Source organism: Schistocerca piceifrons, chromosome 1, assembly GCF_021461385.2.
Source record: "Schistocerca piceifrons isolate TAMUIC-IGC-003096 chromosome 1, iqSchPice1.1, whole genome shotgun sequence".
In the NCBI taxonomy this organism is placed as follows: domain Eukaryota; kingdom Metazoa; phylum Arthropoda; class Insecta; order Orthoptera; family Acrididae; genus Schistocerca; species Schistocerca piceifrons.
Genome location: NC_060138.1, coordinates 117339857 through 117363616, shown reverse-complemented (window position 1 = coordinate 117363616; position 23760 = coordinate 117339857). Strand labels below are relative to the sequence as shown.

Here is a 23760-nt window from a genome sequence, read left to right as displayed (position 1 = left end):
ACGGCGAATTGAATTCAGTTTTCTCTTTGGAATGATTGTTTGCGGTTCGATTCGAGTTAAACGTGGGCTTGTCGGGTTGGAGCGCGTGTCCACACACGGTGCTGTTAGGAAGCGGCAGGCTTCCTCATCGCCGTCGCATGAACCATGTGTGGCACGTCCCTCAGTGAAAGCCCCAGCGCGGCACGAGGCCAGGGCGTCACAGGATGTGCTGGCCAGGCCCCCCTACTATATAAGCGGACGCTCGCGGCCGCCTGCACTCCACGCAGAGGTCTGCAAGCAGCACACTCCACTGGCAGCATGGCGAGCAAGGTGAGTCCACTGGCCAGCAAGTAGTACTCCGGTGTCAAGGTGCTGACGTAGGGTTGCGAGGTCGAGACGCACAGCTGGCAGCTGTGTGGCTTTGAAACGTGTGCGGTCCCACTACAGCGATTACACTGTACATCAGAAGTGACTCAACGTAAGTGTGTGCGTGTAACGAATACCAGAAAAATCACGAGGGCAAACTGTTTAACTACCGACATCAGAATACCGAAATGTAGTTATGACAGCCTGTCATGGTGCGATATCTGCCCGAGTGTTCGCCAGAGCAGGTACATACAGGGTGCTCAGAAAATGCTTGTAGGGATATTACAGGGCAGGTTGTACTGAGGCATAAATGTTAAGAAAAAAATTCGATACGTTGCCCCGTTTCCGAGTTATTTACCATTGAAGTTACCCAATCAGATCGTCGCGCCCGTAAATTCAAGTTTCAGCTAACGAGTCACAGCACTCGTTGGGCAACACCGCCCCTGGCAGGCCGCTTGAGTGTGAGCGCGCGACGCCCCGATTGGCTAAATTCTGTGCTAAATAACTCGGAAACGGAGCAACGTATCGAGTTTTTTTCTTAACATTTATGCCTCAGTACAACCTGCCCTGTAACATCCCTACAAGCATTTCACACATTTTCTGACCACCCTGTATGTGCAGCCCGGTGAACCACAGTTATACAAATTCTCCTTCCAGCCTCCCTTCCCCCATCTCCGCCGAAACCATAGCACTTCAACCTGCCGCAACGAAGACATAAATTTACATGTGTACTGACGCACAGTGGTTAAAGCAATCCAACTCGGATTTCCGCAAGCCTGGCAAGCTTCCAAGGGACTCGTTCAGCCTGTTGCACCAGTCAACAGGTTGCGTTATCAATCCAGTGTGGCTAGCCAGTTACTCATTGAGATGCTACATCTACATCTACTTGGATACGCTGCAAGTGGCACTTAAGTGCCTGGCAGAGGCGTCACCGAAACATCAACACAGTAAAGGTAAATGCCGTTTGCCTAGGGCCTCCCGTCGGGTAGACCGTTCGCCTGGTGCAAGTCTTTCCAGTTGACGCCACTTCTGCGACTTGCCTATCGATGGGCATCAAATGATGATGAGAAGGACATCACTAGTCCCTGAGCGCAGAAAATCTCCGACCCAGCCAGGAATCGAACATGGGCCGTTAAGTATGAGATTCCGTCGCGCTGACCACTCAGCTACCAGGGGCGGATATCTTCATAGTGGGCTGCGTTCACACTGCCGGCCGGGCCGGGCCGGGCTGACGCGTACTGGCTCGGCTCGTGCCTATCCTGCTCAGGCCGACGAGTAGTGCATTCACACTGCGCGCCGCGCCGAGCCGGGTCGGCGAAATGGGGGAAAATCCACTTCTCCGATTTTCATGTTCTAAAAATTCTTAGCGGCATATAAGACTGCGCCACATCGTTTTATGAACTCATTTTTTCCTTAAAAGTGTTACTTACGTCGTGAAAAATGAAAAAGTCTACTTTTCGTTTCGCGTGATTTCTTAGTTTCGTAACGCTTCCCAACCGATTTTGAAGAAAGTATGCGGCTAAAAAATCTGATTTTTGTACACGTGCTAGTGTAACATCTTAGCTTCGTATTGAATCATTTATCTTTTCATATTTCTTAACAGTCATTGTGAAATGATGCTATTTGTCAACGTTGTGCACTTGATTTACAAATCTTGTAGTGAAAAAGTTATGTAGCGGGTAGCTTACTGTTAGATGCGTTTTACACCATACATTGTTGCGAATGAAATGTAGCTAAAAGTACCAAAAAGTTTTTGAAATGATAATGACACTGATATCTGTCTCTGGTCACAAGGAATGCGAGATATTCAGTGGCGTCAGTGCCGCGTCCGCAAGCCACGGAGTTCGAGCGGTTACAGCTTGGTTTAATGTAGTCATATAATGCAGGACAGAAAAAAACTAATTACTAGTGATCAGTGGTGTAAAACTAATCACAAAAACAAACTGGAGATTTGTGATACGTTTACTGCAGAAACTGAAGCGCAATTCTGTAGTCTCGTTGTCTACTTTGACAGAAAAAATAATGGAGAGTTAATGAAACTACTGTACATCGACACAGATGTGCGTTTCATTGTTCTTCATTGTTTTTTTTTTTCTTCCTTGGCGGGCTGCGCTGCACTGTCAAGGTAATACCCACTCTTTGGCTAAATGGATGTCAGCTGCCGGAGGCCAAATAAATAAATTTTAAAAAATCCCCACCCTTCGACAGCTGACAAGCAAGTCAGTAGAAAACGCAGCTGCAGCCAACAGCTGCTCGCCTTTACCTAGTCTGTGCTGTGTAGAACAATGTCTTCACTCTTTTATTGGTATTGTTTTGACTCTGCATTTAGGAGAGTTTTTCTCTTTATATGAAGAACTTAAAAACTATCCTGAAATATTTTATTCAAATTACAGAATGAATCATCATACATTTCAGTATGTGCTGCAGAACATTCAAGACAAAATTTCTAAACAGAACACAAATTTTCGCAGAAGTATAACAGCAGAAGAAAAATTGTGTATAACGATAAGGTAAGATTCGTTAGTACACACTTTTTGGTTTACAGTAGAACTTTGTACAGCATTCGTTACCTCCAGTTAATTGTAGTCATGCTTTTGTATTTTAAATTTCACAAACACTAACCTCTGAGGGGAAGAGAGTTTATGGGACTCCTGAGAATCATTAGGAAGTAATTAGCTTCGTCATTTTGGGTAATGTCTTGCTGTGCCTTCAACGAAGAATCGCAGAAATACTCCTTCAGAATTTTCCAACTTTTTTCTTCTTTTTTCTTCATGATGCAGCGCTTGGCAGTGGTGATGGTTCATCATGTGGAGCCACTGATGACCTCACAGAATTCTTTTCATTACCTTGTAAGATAGACAGATTGATAGGCGAAGAGTTTTGAGATAATGCCCTTTGACTCAGTGGTTCTATCTCCACTGATAAGGAACTGCCACAGCATGACTTTACAATGCATTATCATCTGGTAGGGACACCTTTCCGTCCCTCAGTGACACTCATATCTGTCTCCGCTTACAAGTAAATGCGAACTATTCAGTGGCGGCAATGCCGCGATCGCTGGCAAGCTATTGTTGTAAATGCATGCAAATACGGTAGATTAAATAAATGAAATAAAAGTAATTTCGCATGTATCATCATAATAAACGTAATTTTTCCTCACTGATTGTGAAATGTGAGGCAACATCTTAAAATAAGACGTGTGCAGTCACACTTGTGAAGAAAGCAGAAGGGAGACGTGTGATGCGTGTACTGCAGAAGCTGTGGTGCTGCTCCACAGGCTCGCGCCTGCGGTCGGCTCGCGCCGGCAATATTAAACACTCCGAATGTCGTCGGCTCGGCTCCGGGAGGCTCACGCCGTGTCGGCGCGGCCCGGCCGCCAGTGTGAACACCGCAATTCAAAACCATTTGTTTGATATCGAAGCGGGCGGCGGCCCGGCCAGGCTCGGCTCGGCCCGGCCGGCAGTGTGAACGCAACCATAATTGTCTATTACTCCAACGTCGAAAAGTGAGAGGAAAAAATGATCTTTCCGCGAGGTCTCTGATTTCTCATATTTTATTATGATGACCAAAAAAAAAAAAAGGTTCAAACAGCTCTGAGCACTATCGGACTTAACATCTGAAGTCATCAGTCCCCTAGACTTAGAACTAGAAGTCCCCTGCAGTAATATCGAACCATGCTGCCTCTACAGCCGTTCACAATTGCGGAAGTATTGCCGGTGCAGGATTTTTTGCACGAGCTAACGTCTAACCTCTCTATATATCACATAAATGTTTGACAAGATTCATGTTGGGCAATCTGGTTTGCCAAATCATTCGCTCGAATGGTCCCGAGCTTTCTTCAAACCAGTTGCATGGTGCATTGTCATCCATACAAAAATCCGTCGCTGTTTTGGAACATGAAGTTCATGAATCGCTACAAGCTGTCTACAAGTAACCGAACCTGTAATAAAATGGAACACCTGCAGTCGTCTTTCCGATGTTATTTATTACATAGGTACAAGTTTCGGCGATTCAATACACCATCTTCGCATATTAACCGGCACTGATGGGATGAACTCCAGCCGTAAACACGGTCCAGTCAACCACCAACGTCTAAGAACTGCTTTCCGCAGACTACTATAACAGCGACGCTGTGTCTGCAACCAGCAACTACCACAGTGTTGTCCGCGTTGAGAGGTAACACCTGAAGTCTTGTATTCTCGGCACACGCTTGACAATGTGGATTTCGGAATATGGAATTCCCTGACGATTTCCGAAAGGAAATGTCCTACGTGTCTAGATCCAATTACCATCCCGCTTTCAGTCTGTTAATGGCAGTCGAGCGGCCATAATCACGTCGGAAAGCTTTTCACAAGGATCATCTGTGATGGCTCTCGATCTTCAACCATAACCGAGTCCATAAACATGAGGTAGCAAATATGAGGTAGCCAAGGAGGTGGAGACGTGGGTTCTACTATGCCAAGACTGCTTGGTAACTCCAACAGGGAAACACAATTAATTAGTAGGCGTACAAAATAAGAAAGTATTTATTACTTTGTTGTAGTTCATGATATGTTGGTTGACAATTGAAGAAAACGCGACTAGAATGACATAATTTACAACTCACAGATCTCGCAGTGACGATTTAATTTCTCGTAATCTTGAATGTCGAATCCGGTAAATTTGAAGACTAACTTGGCTGTCGACATGACAGAACTGTTTATAACTGCAAGCTTAGTACTGTCGACTTTACTGGAGTACTATTACGGAACATTATAACTGAGCTACAAAGATGGCAGCAATGACTGAGCTGCAGACGATGACTAACATCGGCGCTGGCTGACCACTGAGCGCGGCTACAAACTGTAGACTGGCACAACTCCTCTACACTCCTGCTGCACACGAAGTGGCCTAGCGGCGCCTCGCGGCGGGCATAAGTACTGCGGCTGGCTGCGTACTCTTTGGCTAGCACAGCCCCTCTGTTCCGTTTATCGAGAGAATAGCATCCGGTGGATCGAACTCTCAGGCGGCGGTGTGGTCGTATGACTATGAACGACAGACTGCCAATACACTGCCCTTTTGTATCATATGTACGTAATACTACCGCTATCTGTATGTACATATCGCTATCGCATGGCTTTTGTCAGCTCAGTGTATGTTTCCGTAGGTAGTTGCACTGCAGCTCATTTATCATGACGGATGTCATCAAAAGAATTAACAAATCAAACTTAAAGGAGACTGAGGTGAAATTAAGAATTAGGGAATATATACCAGTAACGAAACGGAGCTCACGTCCGGCAGAGGAAAACTATACGTGTGTTCATGAAGCAGCTTTAACTAAATCGGTAAGTGTCCGGATACCTTATGACATGTTTGTAAGTTTGACCAGCGCTTTCCTCAAATGTTCAAATGTGTGTGAATTTCTAAGGGACCAAACTGCTAAAGTCATCGGTCCCCAGTCTTACGCACTACTTAAACTAACTTACGCTAAGAACAACACACACACCCATGCCCGAGGGAGGACACGAACCTCCGGCGAGAGGGGCCGCGCAGTCCGTGACAGGGCGATGAAGACCATTCTTCCACTCCGCGTGGTGTGGTTACCTCACTACAAAAAAAAAAAAAAAGGTTCAAATGGCTCTGAGCACTATGGGACTTAACATCTATGGTCATCAGTCCCATAGAACTTAGAACTACTTAGACCTAACCAACCTAAGGACAGCACACAACACTCAGCCATCACGAGGCAGAGAAAATCCCTGACCCCGCCGGGAATCGAGGCCGGGAACCCGGGTGTGGGAAGCGAGAACGCTACCGCACGACCACGAGATGCGGGCACCTCACTACATAAATATTTTGAAAGACGAGAAAGACTTAATGGATGCCATGTGTGTTGTCATCGTTCTTGTGTTACAGCTTGTATTCGTACACAAATTATGTGTGTACGAATACATTATGTGAAAGGGACGCTGCATCGTACTTTTTAACAACACAGGCACAGCAGTACTGTATTTATCCGTCGATATATAGGCCAGCGACTTTCAATCAAAATGTCCTCCCCTGTTGGGGAATTAAATAATACGTGTACTAGTACAGGTTGTGATCCAGGAACGACGTCGTATTAAAGTTTGCATCTGGCCATGAGTCGTGCACGGGTAACCGAGCGATTAAGGTCAGGCAGGACATCTGGGTTAGAGTCCCGGTCCGTCACAAGTTTTTGTTGACGTAACTCCCTTGTACGGCTCATGGTTGTTCGTAATAGCAACTGCGTATATAATTCATGTATTTCCTAATGGCTGTGGTCACCACAGAGCCTGTTCGTTCGGACATGGAAATTGGAAATTTCTGATAAGTTCTTACGGGACCAAACTGCTGAGGTCATCGGTCCCTAGGCTTACACACTACCTAATCTAACTATAACTTACGCTAAGGACAACACACACACACACACACACACACACACACACACACATGCCCGAGGGAGGAGCCGAACCTCCGATGAGGAGAGCAGCGCGAACCGTGGCATGGCGCCCTATACCACGCGGCTCGGACACGCATGTATGTTCGAAGGAACATTGCATCGTTCTTCGGAATAAAACAGGGGCCTGCCGATGTGGCCGAGCGATTCTAGGCGCTTCAGTCTGGAACCGCGCGACCGCTATGGTCGCAGGTTCGAATCCTTCCTCGAGCATGGATGTGTGTGTTGTCCTTATGTTAGTTAGGTTTAAGTAGTTCTAAGTTCTAGGGGACTGATGACAGATGTTTAGTCCCATACTGCTCAGAGGCATTTGAACCATTTGAACAAAACAGGCACGGCAATAACTTCTTTTAGAGATCGTTCTGCTTACTACAGAAAACATGTATTATAGTCCCACAGAAAACAGTTCATATCGAAATAAATTAACAAGCCAGAAATACGCGGAAGAGGAAAAAAGACCAATAAAATCCAAAATTTTCTGGCTTAGAATCACCCGGAATGAATATACCCTATATTGGGCGTTGTCTTGTAATACGTGCGTAACAGAAAAAAAGCCGCTTGTCTGCCTGGCCAACGAGCAGTCAAGGACAGGTTAAAAGCGGAATGTCATCGTGGCTGTTTTCATGTTGGAATGGAGCAGCGTCCACGGCATACCGTAAAGATGCAAAAGAGGAAGTTGATAAATAAAAAATCCTAGTTCATGTTCTTGGTAACCTGAATTAGTACCCCCCGACCCCTCTATAACACCACAGAAGGGTCTCGGTTCTGAATTACACAATCCATACGGAGTTTCAGCGGCTTGAATACCTTATTTGGCAGTTGGTACACTCGACACCTTGAATTATTTCAAAACATATAATTAACTCGTCAGTCCACCCATCAAGTCAGTTACTGTACAGTTTCGCTGTCGTTTGCCTCACTGGAGACGTGCAGTATTAAGTGGCACTGTGAGCATTGGCCTTTTAGGAGGTACTCTACTCGAAACATCAATTGTATATCGTTCTCTTCGCAACTTTCACTCGGAAATTCGTTGAGATAGACCAGCATTGATCTGAACCGTATGGCATTGATAAAGCGCGATACTCATCCCCGGGTCTCTGTGAGTTACGATCTTTGAACGATCAATCTTCTTGTGTTGTTTTACATGACTGCCGTTGTCACACTATTCCTTTTAGATGTATTGGACAAACTATGTTAATACAGCAGCAAGTCTCGCAAAATAGGTCAGGGAGTGGTCATGGGCAAGACGAAACTCTATAGTTCCCTTCTGCCATATTGTTAATTCTCAACGTCGAGCGCTGTTACTGAGCCGATATCGTGCAGTCGATTGCTATACATACAACGTTACTATCATGACTTGTTACCTGGTCACGTTTGTAAGAGTTGTACACCATCAGTGGTGTTAAAAGGCGACTAGGGAACTATTTCAAGCAGGTGACTTTTTTTTTGTGGTGGTGACAAGGGACCTGTTGACTGTAGAACAGACCTCGATCGGATGGGCGAAGATGGGTTCCGAATACAGAGGGCCTTGTGTGGGTGGCAGCAGCGTATTGGAGCAGTAGTGACGCATAGTGTCGCACAAAGTCAGACAGTCTGAATCCAGATATACTCAAAGCTGTGAAAGTGCCAAATCTCTAACAGGCATCTCTAGCCGAATGACGAGGCAGTGGCGCGACTACTGTCGTCCAGTGGATCCACTACTTCGAGCCGGAGTCGATTACAACAGCTCTACTGTTATTCATGGGAAACTTACCCATTTATGGCCCAAGTTCTGGCCCCGGTTTTGACGTGGTCATTCTCCCTCAGCGGTAAGGCCATACCTTGACCCAGACCATAGGTGACGTTCGTAAGTAGCGATAGGCGCTACACTAGCTTTGCCAGAAACTCGTTGTCTCATTTTATAACTAATTTCGGGCAGTAATCATAATCTTGAGACTAAGGTGCAGGAATGTGCACGTACACATACCCGACGTAGCGACAGTTGTAAAAGTGACGAGCACTGTCATGATTTTTTTTAAATTTCTGTAGTCGAACTGTTGTTCTGTCAGATGACTGACACATTTGTACTGGACACACCTACATCATACCCCAAAAGTTCTACCATCCAACATATCTACGATACGAATAATCGAAAACATCGACCACTGTCGTGGTTTGACTAAAATAAACTGTAAACCGCGTGGCTGGAGATACTTCTAGATCCAAACCAAACCCTCTTTGATCCTAATCAACAATGGCAGCACGTCGGGAGCTTCGTAAAACTTCTGTGTCAGCGATCAATTATAGTCATGTAAAACTAACTACTTCTGTATTGACTTGTACATATAAAATGTCGATTCAACGAACTTACAGGCTTGTCATAGGGCAAAGTTCTTCTAGCCTTCTTGCAATATCTTCATGTGGGATCAAAATTAATGCTTTAGTCAACCAGAACATTCTGGAACACAGTTCTGTCCGTGGAGCTACCACGTTGCTTCCTCGGAATAGTGAATCATGACAGTGACGAATAGAGAGTGATATAAATGTAACACAAAGTCATGCTAGAAGCAGGCGACCATTGTGATAAATACCCAATACTTTTTATAAAACATTTTGTATTTTATTTTTTGTAGATAAATGACGGATACATTTCGAAGCGCGTCATATGAGCGATAAAGACATTCCTTGCCTGATATCTGACTAGATTAGATTAGATTAATACTTGTTCCATCGATCATGAATACAACGCTTCGTAATGATGTGGAACGTGTCAGGTTAATAAAAGATGTCTGTACAAGATATTAAATTTCACAAAATCTTGCATGACACTAATGTTTAAGCTTTTTTTTTCCTTAATTTATATCTAAAAATTCAGCCAATGAGTAGAAGGAGTCGTCACCTAGAACTTTTACTTTAGCGACCAAGTCAGCCTGAATACAGAACCACTGATTATTAGAATCTACAGTTTCGCGTGTTCTACATCGTTTTTCAAATACACGGAAGCACTGCTCATGATGGAAGCCGGGAAACAGCCAGAAAGACAGACTGACCAGGTATACGAACCCACCGTGGATAGTTAGCCTCACTCACCCAGCCAAACAACATTATACAACGAACCCAGCGATATGTATTGCAAATCTTTTTGCGTTTCCCCGACCTTCAGACATAGATTCATCCATTGCCATTGCCATCCACGATCACTGACGATATAAAGATCTCCCACTCCGTATTATTATGAGCTAATACATACTTTTCCTACGGTCACAAGGAGTTGAGGTAACTTTCCTAGATTATAGTATTTATAAGCCAAGCTACTTCCACTTTTGTATTTTTTTATATTACAAAACGAAAAGGAAATACCAAAACTTCATTTCTGTAATAAGTTGTTATCATGCGTGTTTTCGTCTTTTGGATTTAGTAATCTATCAGAAGTGCAACCCACATTAACATTACTCGTATTAAGTTTTTTTTTTTACTGTTTATCTGATTAATTCTCTCCAGATTTTGTATGTTTAAATAATGTTACCATCTTTAATTTTTCGCTTATTGTGTGGGCGACGAATACAGTGACATGTATTCACAGTTGAGACGGTGGACAACCATCAGCTGTATAACGGAATGAAGGCAATGAAAATTTGTGCCGGACCGAGACTCGAACACGGATTTCTCGCTTATCGCTACGCTATGCGACCACGCCTCACGGCCAGACCCAAACTTCCATACGTGGTCAACATGAAAGCATATTCACTAGAAATTCCTATAAGAGTTATCATAATGACCCTCGAATGTCTTAGTGACAAGTTGAAATTTTGCGTGGCTGTTGCACCGAGAGCATTTTATCAGTAATTACTTGTATTTGAACAAAGAAATTATTAGAAACGTGCTGCTTGTCAGGAAACCGTTCTGGGTGCGATGCTGTTGGTGGAGATAATATGTATGGTGGTAATTACAGTTCAACATAAATTTGGGTGTTACACGTCTCAACCTTTACCATTTAACCATGTCGCAATTGAGACCACTGCTCATAAGTGAAGAAACTAACGAGTTTCTCTTCACCCTCTTGTTTCTTTAATATTGATTCTAGTTTCATTTCAGAGAAAAGTTAGGGTAACTTTACGCAAACGTATTAATTTAACGGTAGAACGCCTAATACTGACAAATAATTACCACTCTTCGGTTCTGTTTTCATCACCTGAGTAAGTAGGCCGCTAGCACAAAGTCTCCTTATCCTCAAACAGATGTCACCAAAGACTCGCTTTCAGCTGTTTCAACTATCAATGCTTTAACTTAACTACGAAGGACGTAAGATTCGGGTGATATCAGGTGTGGGCTGCATGGTGACTCGGCTGAAAAATATATACAAGTTTCACAAACTTTTAAGAAAATCTAGAATATAATAATTACCCATTTTTTCACCAAAGTGGAACGCATGGAACAAATCACACACTGTTGCCAAGTCGTTTTCGTTAATGCTATGGACACGCTGTATGCCCGAAGTCTTTTCCTCCATTTGTGCTACCATTGCGGATTCCGTCAACTCCCTGGTCATAGTGAGCGAGACCGCACAGGGATAAGGCATTAGCAACGAATTCTGGATGACGGCGGTTCAAATCTCGTCCGCCCAAGCAGAATAAAGTGACTCATGAATCACTCAAACCATTTGAAGCACATGATTCTTTTCAAGTTTGTACCGCAGATTTCCTTCCCCGTCCTTCTTCGGTCCTAGCTTGTACTCCGCCTCTAATGACGTTCTCGTCGATGGGACGTTAAATCCAAATGCTCCCTCATTCCTTCGTTTCATCTCTGTCTCCTGTGGAGAACCACTTAGATTGCAAAACAGCACTCACATCATTAATATCATACAAGGGTTCATGGATAGCAATATTTTTGATTCTTCGAAGGAACAGTTCTTTCAGAGATAGTTGTTGGAAATGGAAATCAATGTCAGTCATTTTGTAACATGCGACTGCGATGGCAGTAGTACAGTAAGGAGGGAGTGAAGGTAAAAATTTAAGTACCTAGTGTTCATTAAAGTGAAAAACATGATCAGTTGGGCTAGTGTAGAGAAGAAAACACTTTGATTTAAATAATCTCCTCAACATACGGCTAAAATGGCTCAAGTTAAGAAAACAAGATCAAATGGCTCTGAGCACTATGGGACTTAACTTCTATGGTCATCAGTCCCCTAGAACTTAGAACTACTTAAACCTAACTAACCTAAGGACATCACACAACACCCAGCCATCACGAGGCAGAGAAAATCCCTGACCCCGCCGGGAATCGAACCCGGGAACCCGGGCGTGGGAAGCGAGAACTCTACCGCACGACCACGAGATGCGGGCAAAGCAAGATCTACATTAGGAAAATTGGAGAGTGAATTGGACACCTTTAACACCGAATACGAATCCATTAACATAATCTCTGCGTCATATTTTTTAGTACTACAGTCGACCTCTAAGAGGTGTACGAGTATATTTAAACAAAGCCTCACAATAGGTATTTTTATTTATTCCTTAGAGAAACGATACATAGGAGCCAGTACTTTCTCAACGAGCCTAGTACAGCTTGTATGGCACTGTAGTCCAATTTGGATTGCACAACAGTGAAAGCGGGAAGAGAGTGAGAGAAAGTGTTACAATGCATGGGCACATACGAGCACTTGAAGTGTCTTCGTAATGCGACCATATTTTCTGAGTGCCGTGTTGCAATCAGCTAGGATGTACGTGAGCCCCATACAGGCACAAAATAGGCTTGACGTTTTGCCGAGATCGTTTGTTTTCAATCAACGACTGCAACGAGCAAGAATTCCCAGTTTGTAGAAAGAAATGTGAACACCATAGTGAAACAACGAATATGATTTCACTATGACTTGTGCGCTGACACACACACACACACACACACACACACCCACACACACACACACACAAACTAAGACACTGTGTGCCAAACATATTACACAAACGGGGCCTTCATATAGCATGTACTGCTGCACAAACCTATCTCACAGGTTTGTGTCAATGACGTTTCGACCGTCTTCAAAGCGGTTAACTGTTAGTTTTTAGCTGTTAGCAGTTAATCGCCCTGAAGATAGGGGTGAAAAAAGGGTCGGAACGACAGTGGTGTAGTTGTTTGAATGTTCACAATGAACACCCAAAATGAGTTTATTCAAATTGTAACTGGCCGTAAATGACTATGGACTTAACTCAAAACAAATTTCAGTCAACCAACAGCCAAGATCGACAAATTCCAGGGAGCAGCAGGGTACAAAATTTAATGCCGCATTTGTCATGTGCTGCACATAGCATCGACACGTATACATTTTGTAACACATTACAAAGAACAGATCAGATGCTGGGAGTATGAAACAGACGATTCCACATTCGCAGAACACTTGAAATAACGGAATATATTCCGATACGCATACGCGCGCGATACACACACACACACACACACACACACACACACACATTCAGCAGCTGACAACACCATTCAGTAGCAGATAAAAACAATCGAAACAGAACGTGAAGAAAACGAGTGTAAATATCATCAGTGCTGCATTAATGTGAATTCGATAGCAGAAGAAAACCTTTAAACTCACCAAAGCGAGGACACAAGAACAGCAGCATTAAAAACAGGAACCATTATTACGTTACAGAAAGTGACAAAGTGATAGACATATTTCTAACCTTTGAGTACAGAGCGTAGAGTGTAAAGAAAAATAGGTATACACTGAAGCGCCAAAGAAAACGTACAGGCATGCGTATTCAAATACAGAGATAAGTAAAGAGGCAGAATACGGCGCTGCTGTCGGCAACGCCTATATAAGACAACAAGTGTCTGGCGCAGTTGTTAGATTGATTACTGCTGCTACACGGGCAGGTTATCAAGTTTTAAGTGCGTTTGAAAGGGGTATTATAATCGGCGCACGAGCGATGGGACAGTGCATCTCCGAGGTAACGATGTAGTGGTGATTTTCCCGTACGACCATTTCACGATGTACCGTGGATATCAAGAATCCAGTAAATCGTCAAATCTCCGACATCGCTGAGGCCGAAAAAAGATCCTACAAGAACGGGATCAACGACAACTGACAAGAATCGTTCAGTGTGACAGAAGTGCAACCCTTACGCAAATTGATGCAGATTTCAATGCTGGGCCATCAACAAGAATCAGCATACGAACCATTCAACAAAACGTCATCGGTAAGGGGCTTTCGGAGCTGATGGCCCACTCTTGTACCCTTGAGCACTACACAAAGCTTTACGCATCGCCTGGGCCCGCCAGCATCGACATTGGACTGTTGATGACTGGAAACATGTTGCCTTGACGGACGAGTCATGTTTGAAATTGTATCGAGTGGATGGACGTGTACGGGTATGGAGACAACCCTCTTGAATCAATGGACCCTGCATGTCAGCAGGGGACTGTTCAAGAAGGTGGAGGCTCTACAATGGTGTAGAGCGCGTGCATTTGGAGTGATATGGGACCCCCGATACGTCTAGATACGACTCTGACAGGTGACACGTACGTAAGCGTCCTGTCTGATCACCTGCATCCATTCCTGCCCATTGTATATCTCGACGCACTCGGGCAATTCCAGCAGGACAGTGGGACACCCCACAGATCCAGAATTGCTACAGAGTGGCTCCAGGAACACTTTTTTTGAGTTTAAACGCCGGCCGCTGTGGCCGAGCGGTACTAGGCGCTACAGTCCGGAACCGCGCTGCTGCTACGGTCGCAGGTTCGAATCCTGCCTCGGGCATGGATGTGTGCGATATCCTTAGGTTGGTTAGGTTTAAGTAGTTCTAAGTCTAGGGGAATGATGACCTCAGATGTTAAGTCCCATAGTGCTGAGAGCCTTTTTTTTAATTTAATCTCTACCGCTGGCCACTCCCCCCCCCCCCCCCTTTTGCAGGATTTATGATGTCAGTTCCCTCCAGCACTACTTCAGACATTAGTCGAGTTCATGCCACATCGTGTTGCGGCACTTTTCCGAGCTCGCGGGTTCCCTACACGGAAGGCAGGTGTACCAGTTTCTTCGGCTCGTCAGTATATGTACAGGGTGTATCATAATTAATGGCGTAAACGCATACAGTTGAAAGTACACGATAAAAAAATGGTTCAAATGGCTCTGAGCACTATGGGACTCAACTGCTGAGGTCATTAGTCCCCTAGAACTTAGAACTAGTTAAACCTAACTAACCTAAGGACATCACAAACATCCATGCCCGAGGCAGGATTCGAACTTGCAGCGCCTTTAACCGCACGGCCACTTCGGCCGGCAAAGTACACGATACTAGAACCAAAAAAGTATCAGTAAACATAGGATCTAATATGCAAACCATATGAGCTACGAGCAATTTTTCACCTTAGATACCGTAGAGGGAAAAAATTAAATCGGAAGACAGAGATTGCACATAAGTGATATTCTGAGGTAAAAAGGCCACAAATGGGCCTGAAAATAGGTAGAAAATAAGTAACAAATAAATTGCTCCATGACATGGTTATCGAAAGGATAAAATCTGCATCTACAGAAAGCCGTGATAAGAAGTCTAAAGGACAAAAAATCCTTTCGTCAAGACAATCCATATACCCACAAATGTAGAAATTTTAGTCAGGCTATGTGTAATAAACGTAGTTTTCTTCTTTCTGACTCGTTGCTATATTCAGTTGATACGTCTTACATATATACTCCGCAAGCGACAGTGCGGTACGTGGCTGTAGTTACCTTGTACCACTACTCGTTGTTTCCTTCCCATTTAACTCGCAAATATGGCGAGGGAAAAACAACCGTCTAAGCCTCCTCGTACCTTACCTTCATGGTCTTTACGCGAAATATATGTCGGCGGCAGTAAAATATTTCTGTAGTTAGCTTCAAATGCCGGTTCTCCGAAAAGAACGTCTCCTTCCCTCCACGCATCTCCATTTGAGTTCCAGATGCGCCTCCGTAACACTTGCCTGTTGTTCAAATCTACAGATAACAAATCTTAAGTTGACCGCCCTGTGTTTTATGAGAAACCACTCGTCACTTACCTTCAACATAAGTAATCTACAGCGACGAAATGAATTGGTAACTGCAAAAGTTCTCATATTTTTACAAATACATAATATGAAACACTGCAGATATGAGTGTTTCCCTACAAGAGGAGAAACAGGCCAAGTGAGAATGACTTTTTTGTTGTTTTATCATCACAAAGCAAAGACAATTAATTTTCTTCATAGTCTGACATTACAGTTTCGCCATGTGTTGTCAACGATTTGTGAGAGACGGGGGAATATAGGGGGGGGGGGGGGACTTCGGCTTATGTGTGATAACGTCCTGGTAAACCAAAAAACCGCACTAATTACTGTGACTTCGCTGCCATGAAACATGGATAACCAAAGTGCGTTGCGCTCCTATTGTAATCAAACGAACAATAAAAATATTCTCATGTTTCTCGACCATATATCAGTATAATGTGTGAACATTTCAACTAAGTGCGTTCCACAAATAGATGAAACTTATAGCTGTTTGTGCCTTATCAAACTTCATTCATAGTCGCTGGAAAGAATACCAAGGAGAGGTAAAAAGAAATGAAACTTTCTGGGAGATTAAAACTGAGTGTCAGAGTGGGACTCGAACTCGGGACCTTCGCCTTTCGCGCGCAAGTGCTCTAATCACTTTTTTTTTTCCTAACCACAACTTTTTATATTTTTCTATTCCGTAGACTTCTTCTAGTGACTCAGCTACTTAAGCACGACCCCCGACTCCTCCTCACAGCTTTAATTTCGCCAGTACCTCGTCTCCTACGTTCCAAACGAGGTTCTGGCGGAATTAAAGTTGTGAGGAGGTGTCGTGAGTCGTGCTTGGGTAGCTCAGTCGGAGCCGGCATGGTAGCTCAGCGTGTTCGGTCAGAGGGTTTGCTGTCTTCTGCTTAAAAAAAACAAACTAAGTTAATGGATCATCGATGAACTTGAACAAGCGTCATGGGACTTTCCCCCCCCCCCCCCCCCCCCCGAACAAATCGAACGAACAATAACGAACAAAATGAGATAAAAAAAAGATCGGTTGAGGATTTGCCCATGAAAGGCCAGGGTCCCGTGTTCGAGTCTCGGTCTGTATGCATAGTTTTAATCTGCCAGGAAGTTTCACATCACCGCACGCTCAGCTGCAGAATCAAAATTTCATTCTGCAAAAAGAGATTTCAGAGGCAGATGTTCTCGTTGCACCACCCCCCGAAGCTATAGAACGACATTTTCAACTCTAAGAAGAGATCTAGGCATTTCTTTAAAGAAAGAGGATGCTATCATTAATTACCCCTGTCAGTTCTCCTAATAAAACATAACAGTCCTGCACTTCCCTTCAGCGAGTGACTCGTTGTTTTCGTGAGCCTGCTGTGTCACGACCCGCCTCAGACTCAGCGGTAATCTAATCTCGTCTGTAGCAGTAAACAACTCATAACGGCAGATCCGGCAGTGGGGGCAGCCCTATTGTTTGCACAGCCGAAAGCCAATGTTCCGGCAGCGGTGGAGTGCCTTTAAGCTGTTCGTTATTGGGGCCACGATATTGACTGCACGGCTACATCGGGTACCCACTCTGTGTGGCAATGCGGGGCGCATAAGCCCCAGAAGTTCGGTGGCGGGAGAAACCTGTTCGCTGCTTTCTCCCTTTAGGGGCGCCTTGTTTCATCACCGTCAGATTAACGTGCTCAAGCCGCGTTCATTTGCACCTCTTCAATTGCCAATCCCGACAGTACAAGCTCTATTATGTACCACCGTTTCTGGAAGAACTGGGGTTTAATTCCGAGTCCTGTTATCCAGATTTGGGTTCTCTGCCTTTCCACTAAATGTAATAAGGCAAATACGTGGATGTTTTCTTTGAAAGAGGACCCCGCCGATTTCCTTTCACATCGTCATTAAATCCGAACTTGTGCTGCGTCTTCGGCAGGACGTTACGCCTTAACATTCCCTCTTTCTTCGTCTGTGCATTTCTCCAAAAGATTGAATTAACTCCAGTACGTCTCAAGTGGTAAATGAAACTCTTCTTGATATTCAAGATCTGTTAAAGTCACTCTCACGCTCCTCAATGTGGGTTTAAATTCTCTTCAGTGAAGGTTTAAGATGCCGAAAATGGTAAGGGTAGATAAATGTGAGATAACTACGAGAGCTACACCACAGTAAACTGACAAGATTAATATCCAAAAAAACCGAAAGAAAAATGAGAGATAACGACCAATTAGGATTTCGAAAGATAATGGCATCAGAGAGGCAGTTCTGACATTGCACTAGAGATAGAGGAAGCGAGACAAGAAACATCTAGACACGCCCACTAGATTTTTGTTGACCCAGAAAAAGATTTCAATTATGTAACATGGTGCAAGAAGTAATATTCAATATGTAGAAGAACCAAGAGGGAAGAATGAGAATGGAATGCTAAAAATGAAGTGTACAAATACTTGAAGTACTCACAGTAACATGGGTGTAAGACAATCAGACTTTCATCACTATTGTTCAAAACATCCGAGGTCATCGGTCCCCTAGACTTAGAAGTACTTAAACCCAACTAACCTAAGAACATTGCACACATCCATGCCCGAGGCAGGATTCGAATCTGCGACCGTAGCAGCAGTGCGGTTTCGGACTGAAGCGCCTAGAACCGCTCGGCCACAGTGGCCGGCCACTATTCTTCAGTTTATACATCGAAAATGCAATGACGAATAAAAGAAAAGTTGAATAGTGCGAAAAAAATTCAGGGTGAAAGGATGTAAACGATAAGATCTGCAGGTGACATTCTTATCCTCATACAAACGAAAAAGAAGAATTACAGGAACCGCAAAATGGAATATGAAATGAGCAGACTAACGAGTACATAATGTGGGGTGAGGATAAATCTAAAAAAGACGAAAGATATGAGGAGTAGCAAGAATGATATTAACGAATAACATCAGAAATGGGGACCACGAAGTAGATGCAAAACAACACGTTACGGACGAAGCAAGGGGGGATTAAATAGCAGACTAGTGCAAGCGAAGAGGGCATTCCTGGCCAAAATATGTACGCTAGTATCGAACACAGGCTTGGAAATTAGAAAACCAATGAGGTAAGAAATAAAAAGGTTCTCCGCAGGGTAGGTGCAGAAAGAGACACATGGAAAACAACCATAAGAAGACGGGGCAGGATGACAGGATATATATTGTGACATAAAGGAATAATTAGCATGGTACTATACGGGGTCTGGAAACGTGGTAAAGAGCGTGAGAGAAGTCTTCTGACCCCATGCCGCCCTACACCGCGACGAATGACGTCACTGCAAGGGGATGACACTGAGGCCGGTCGGTACTGGATGTGTCCTATTCATTGACCACTTCTTTTCGTCAGATTATGACATGAACTCACATTTTCCCACGTGCGGTTCAGTATGTTCTCTCAGTGCATCCTCATTAATTATTCGATCTACTCATCTAATCATGAGCATTATTCTGTAGCACAACGTTTCCAAAGCTTCTACTACCATCTTGTCTGAACTGCCGACAGTTCACGTTTCATTTCCATAATAAGCTGCACTTCCAACAAATACTCCAGAAAATTACTAGCATTTAAATTTATATTCAGTGTTAACAAATTTCTTCGATGAAAAAGAGGATGAGATAACGTATCTCCTCGTACATCCACAACGCACAAATGTCAGTATTCTTTAAGAACTGTAGGGTGTATCGGAAAAAAATATGAGCAGTTAAGTTTCCTTAACCTTCTCTCACAATACTGACAGTTTCTTTCATTGTAATAACGTAAAATTCTATTTTTCACAAATTGATATTGAATGTCATCGATTACATGCATGCGTATTTCGATCATTACGTCGTAGATATAAAATAAACGGAAGCAGGGAATGAAATAGAAGAGTAAGAGTTACATTACACTCTGTACATAGTGGTAATGTTCCAGGAACAGGTTCGATGTTATTGCCATTCACATGGAAAATGTCTTTGATATAGTTATCACTGCTGGAGCACACTGGTAATCACGACAACTTTCGATATCTCTCTCTTATATCACATACAATGACCGTATAAAACAAGGTCACAACAGAAGCCTTTATTTTATATACGAAAGCAGCCCTCTTCTTGGAAATGTTAAGTCTATTTGTAGTACAGATATTTCAGTACAAATGTAACCGTCAACAGGTTTTATTTGAGGCAGAATGAAAAGGCATTTCTTGGGAAACGCGGTGGCGTATCCCGGAATTACCAACTGTTTCATCAACACGTTTCTTTCATGTCAAACAGTCATGGTCTTGAAATTGCAATATCATTTTTGGGAGATGTTTTGTAGACAGCTGACGAAAATCAAATACTGTGATTGGGACATGAACTTACTGACACTAAAACATAACTAAAGGTACTGTATAAACGAGTAATTAATTTAAGCTTAAAAAATGTGAACTAATTTCTATCCCAGATCAACCAGAGCAAGCTACCACATGAAAACAATAGAAATTACCGATTTCTTTTAAAGAATTAATTTTACAAGATTTTGAGAGATTTTAAAACCAAGTGTGGTAAAAGCAATGTCAATCAAAAGGTTTCTGTAAATATCTAATAACATGTGGAGTAATATAGAATCTGTGCTTGTTGTAGTCTTCACTGTGAAGACTGGTTTGCTGGATCTCTCCATGGCGGTTGGTTTTTCACTTGGAAAATATCAGGCATCTCACCTTAATTAAAAAAGAAAATAAGACTTTTTTAATTTTCTCGTTTATTCGTACTATAATATTTTGTTACAAAAAAAGGCTTTTACACTATTCATTAGTGAACCTGTCAGCACCTCACCACACTGACTGAAATGTTGAGCCCAAGAAAATTGAAAGACGTTAGAATTTTCTGTTACTGAACCAGGGCACATGATTTTTCGGTAAAAACCATTAAACAAAACTATTTAGTGCAGACTGACAGTTTATTACTATTACAGTTATTATTACTCGCTCTTTCGAGAATGGTTCTTTAGGTTCTTCCGACCACTTTGATCTGAACTGCTTTCGTTTTTGTTGCTTTGATGTAACTTCCCATTTGTCTGCTTTATGTCTGAAGGCGTCGCTTTTTACAGTGTCAGTCAGTCCTATATTTGCGGTTTCGAGCTCCTTTCAAATTTAGTTCGTCCAGGTTGCTGAGTTCTTAAGTGATGTTACATAGTCTATTATCCTTTTTGTTAATCACATTTCTGATATTCTTTTGAGATGACCAAATAATTTCATTTGCCTTTCCTTGACGTGAGTTTCCATGTTTGAAAACTTTTCTGTTGTCTGACTGATGGTATGTAGCCTGCAACCGTCTTGTGCATATCTTGTTTTTTTAAATTTTTGTAATGAGCTTTCTCTCTTCCTCTCTAATTTCTTCATTTTCGTGTTTTCTGTTAAGTGTCAGTCTTTTGCTTGCGTAGAGGACTGCTGGCTTTATGACTGTGTTGTAGTGTCGAATTTTTGTCCGTCTTGACATGAATTTTTTAGAGTTTTTGGACTAACTCTAAAGTTTTCTGACTCTTTTGAAGACGATTATATTACGATGAGATTTTTTCAAAAATGACCCTAAGCACTATGGGACTTAACATCTTAGGTCATCAGTCCCCTAGAACTTAGAACTACTTAAACCTAAATAACCTAAGTACATCACACACATCCATGCCCGAGGCAGGATTCGAAACTGTGACCGTAGCTGCAGCACGGTTCCGGACTGAAGGGCCTAGAACCGCTCAGCCAAGATTTTTTCAAGACTTGTCTGTTCGATGTATCCTCCGAGGTATTTAAAATACAGGACCTCATTTATTTTACGGTGTTTAATTTTCTTGTTCGCGGTTTCTGTCTTTGAACTTAAGAATTCAGCTTTCTCGAATGAGATTTGTAACCTTACTTTCTATGCATAAACTTTAAGTACCTCGAGGTGTTTGACGGCACTCTCTTCATCCTCTGAAAGTATAACCAGGTCGTGCGCAAAAACGAGATGTGGTATATACAGGCTGTTTCCACTCGTTTCCAAACTCTACGTTCCTTGAGTTCTTTCTCCCACTCAATAAAATTCTTCTGGGTTTGAGGCCGCATTGTGATGTGCAAAATTCCGACGTTTCGGTGACTGTTGCAAGGCGCCTTCCTCAGGGTGTATTGATAACAGTTAGCAATACACCCTGAGGAAGGCGCCTTGCTAAGTGTTGTCGGAATTTTACAGATGACAATGCGGCCTCAAACCCAGAAGAATTTTATTGACTGTGACAACGGCCGCGGAAGCCTACGTTCGAATTCTTTCTCGCAGTCTTCCATAAACTTCTGTAGGACGAGTCGAACAGAACAGGAGATAGTTCATCTCCTTGTCTTATACCTGTCTGAATGTCAAAGGATTCTGAGATTTATTATTACATAATGTTCCTTTACCATTCCCTACTCTGTGTTAACTTACTAACCCTTTACTCTGTCGTATGAATTATTTAAGAGCTATTCTTTAATAGACTCTTTCAAATACGTGTAATTTAGCTCTCGTATTAATCTCCTTGGGCTATTTACTGCACAGTTTTATACCCTTAGACAAAATGTTTGTATTCTTTGTTTGTTTATCTTTGTTATACGTAAATTTAATCTAGCTGTTTAATTCTGGTCTTGAAGAAACTTTCCATCCTGTCAAAACTCCCGATCTTTCAACATCTATTGCAATACATCCACCAGAACCTTCTTACTGCACTAAATCATCGGTTTCCCACTATAGTACTTAGACCCCCTTCTTCCTGCCCCCAATTTCTTCCATAGCCAAACTGGCGTTTCCTTGATGTCTCAGGACGTTTACTTTCCACGGGATCCTTCTATTAGTCATGTTGTGACACAAATTCCCTTTCTTCCCGACACGATTCCGTGCCTCTTCTTTCTTCTTTAGTTATCAGAAATCTTGAGTACTCTTTTATAGGGCAGCATTCCTTGTTCGAAATGCTTATCGTCCACGTCTGATATTCGTACAAGACTACACTTGAGAATAATACAGGAAAGATTTACTAAAATTTAAACTTGTATTGGATATTAAGTAATTTCTTGCTTTAGAAACGGCTTTCAAAGTTATTTCCAGTTTGCGTTTTACATCCTGCCTACTTCCACCTTCGTCAGTAATTATGCTACCCGAATAGCAAATTCTATCTTCGATTATTAACGTATTTCCTATTCTACATTTTCTTAGCATCATCTTTTCTAATTCTACTACATTGTGTTACCTTTGTTTTCCTTTTGTGGATATTCATCTTATAACTTCTTTTCAAGACACCATGCATTGTGTTCGACTAGTCTTCCAAGTCCTTTGCTGTCTTTTAGGATTACACAGACGGTTTTTATTTAATTTTCCTGAATTTTAAAATCCATTCCAGAGTTCGTCTTAGATCCATAACTGCTTTTACAAATAGAGGCCGAATCATAACTGTGTTTCAGTTCCTTCTTCGGGTAAAATACGATTTCTGATATAACCTGTAAAGGAGGAATCCTACACGAATTTTCCATTACTTCATAAAAATGGGTGTAGTCAAAGAGTATCACGCTACCTCCTCGAGCCGTCGAGACTTATTTTTTAAGATACAAGCAGTCATAATTAGTAAAAGTAAAATAAGTTTTCAATCGAAAGGAAAATTAGCGGCAGCAAAGCGTGGCATTATTTTCAGAACCATTTGTTCGCACACTTCATTTCACTCTGAAAGTACAGGGAATTCGTAGCTGTAAATTTTATTTCACCATGAACCATCTACAGGCACTAGTTATTAAAATATAGAAAGGACATAACATTTTCGTTGACGTTGAAGTATTTCGAAATATAAAATTGGTGTTTTATGTTTAACTATGTCATTTTGGGTTACACTATGTGAGAATTACTATCGTCTATTGGATCTGTCGATCGGGATACTCTGAAAGACCTCCAGTTGATTTTTTTGCCGCAAAGAGATCATGACCGAATGAGATTTGCACTTCGATAGGATTTCGACTGGAC

At 42.6% G+C, this 23760-nt stretch overlaps 1 protein-coding gene across 2 annotated transcripts in view; it reads left to right on the top strand.

Moving 5' to 3' along the window:
• The first annotated feature begins 271 nt into the window (after nucleotides 1-271).
• Nucleotides 272-23760, top strand: part of LOC124796513 (bromodomain-containing protein DDB_G0280777-like) — a 73588-nt gene continuing 50099 nt past the window's right edge. Inside the window, exon 1 of one of the 2 annotated variants that reach the window (XM_047260704.1) lies at nucleotides 272-309. In XM_047260704.1, coding sequence (XP_047116660.1) covers nucleotides 298-309 — 12 coding nt within the window. In that variant the 5' untranslated portion in view covers nucleotides 272-297. The remainder of the gene's footprint in view (nucleotides 310-23760) is intronic. The other variant, XM_047260705.1, reaches the window with a different exon arrangement.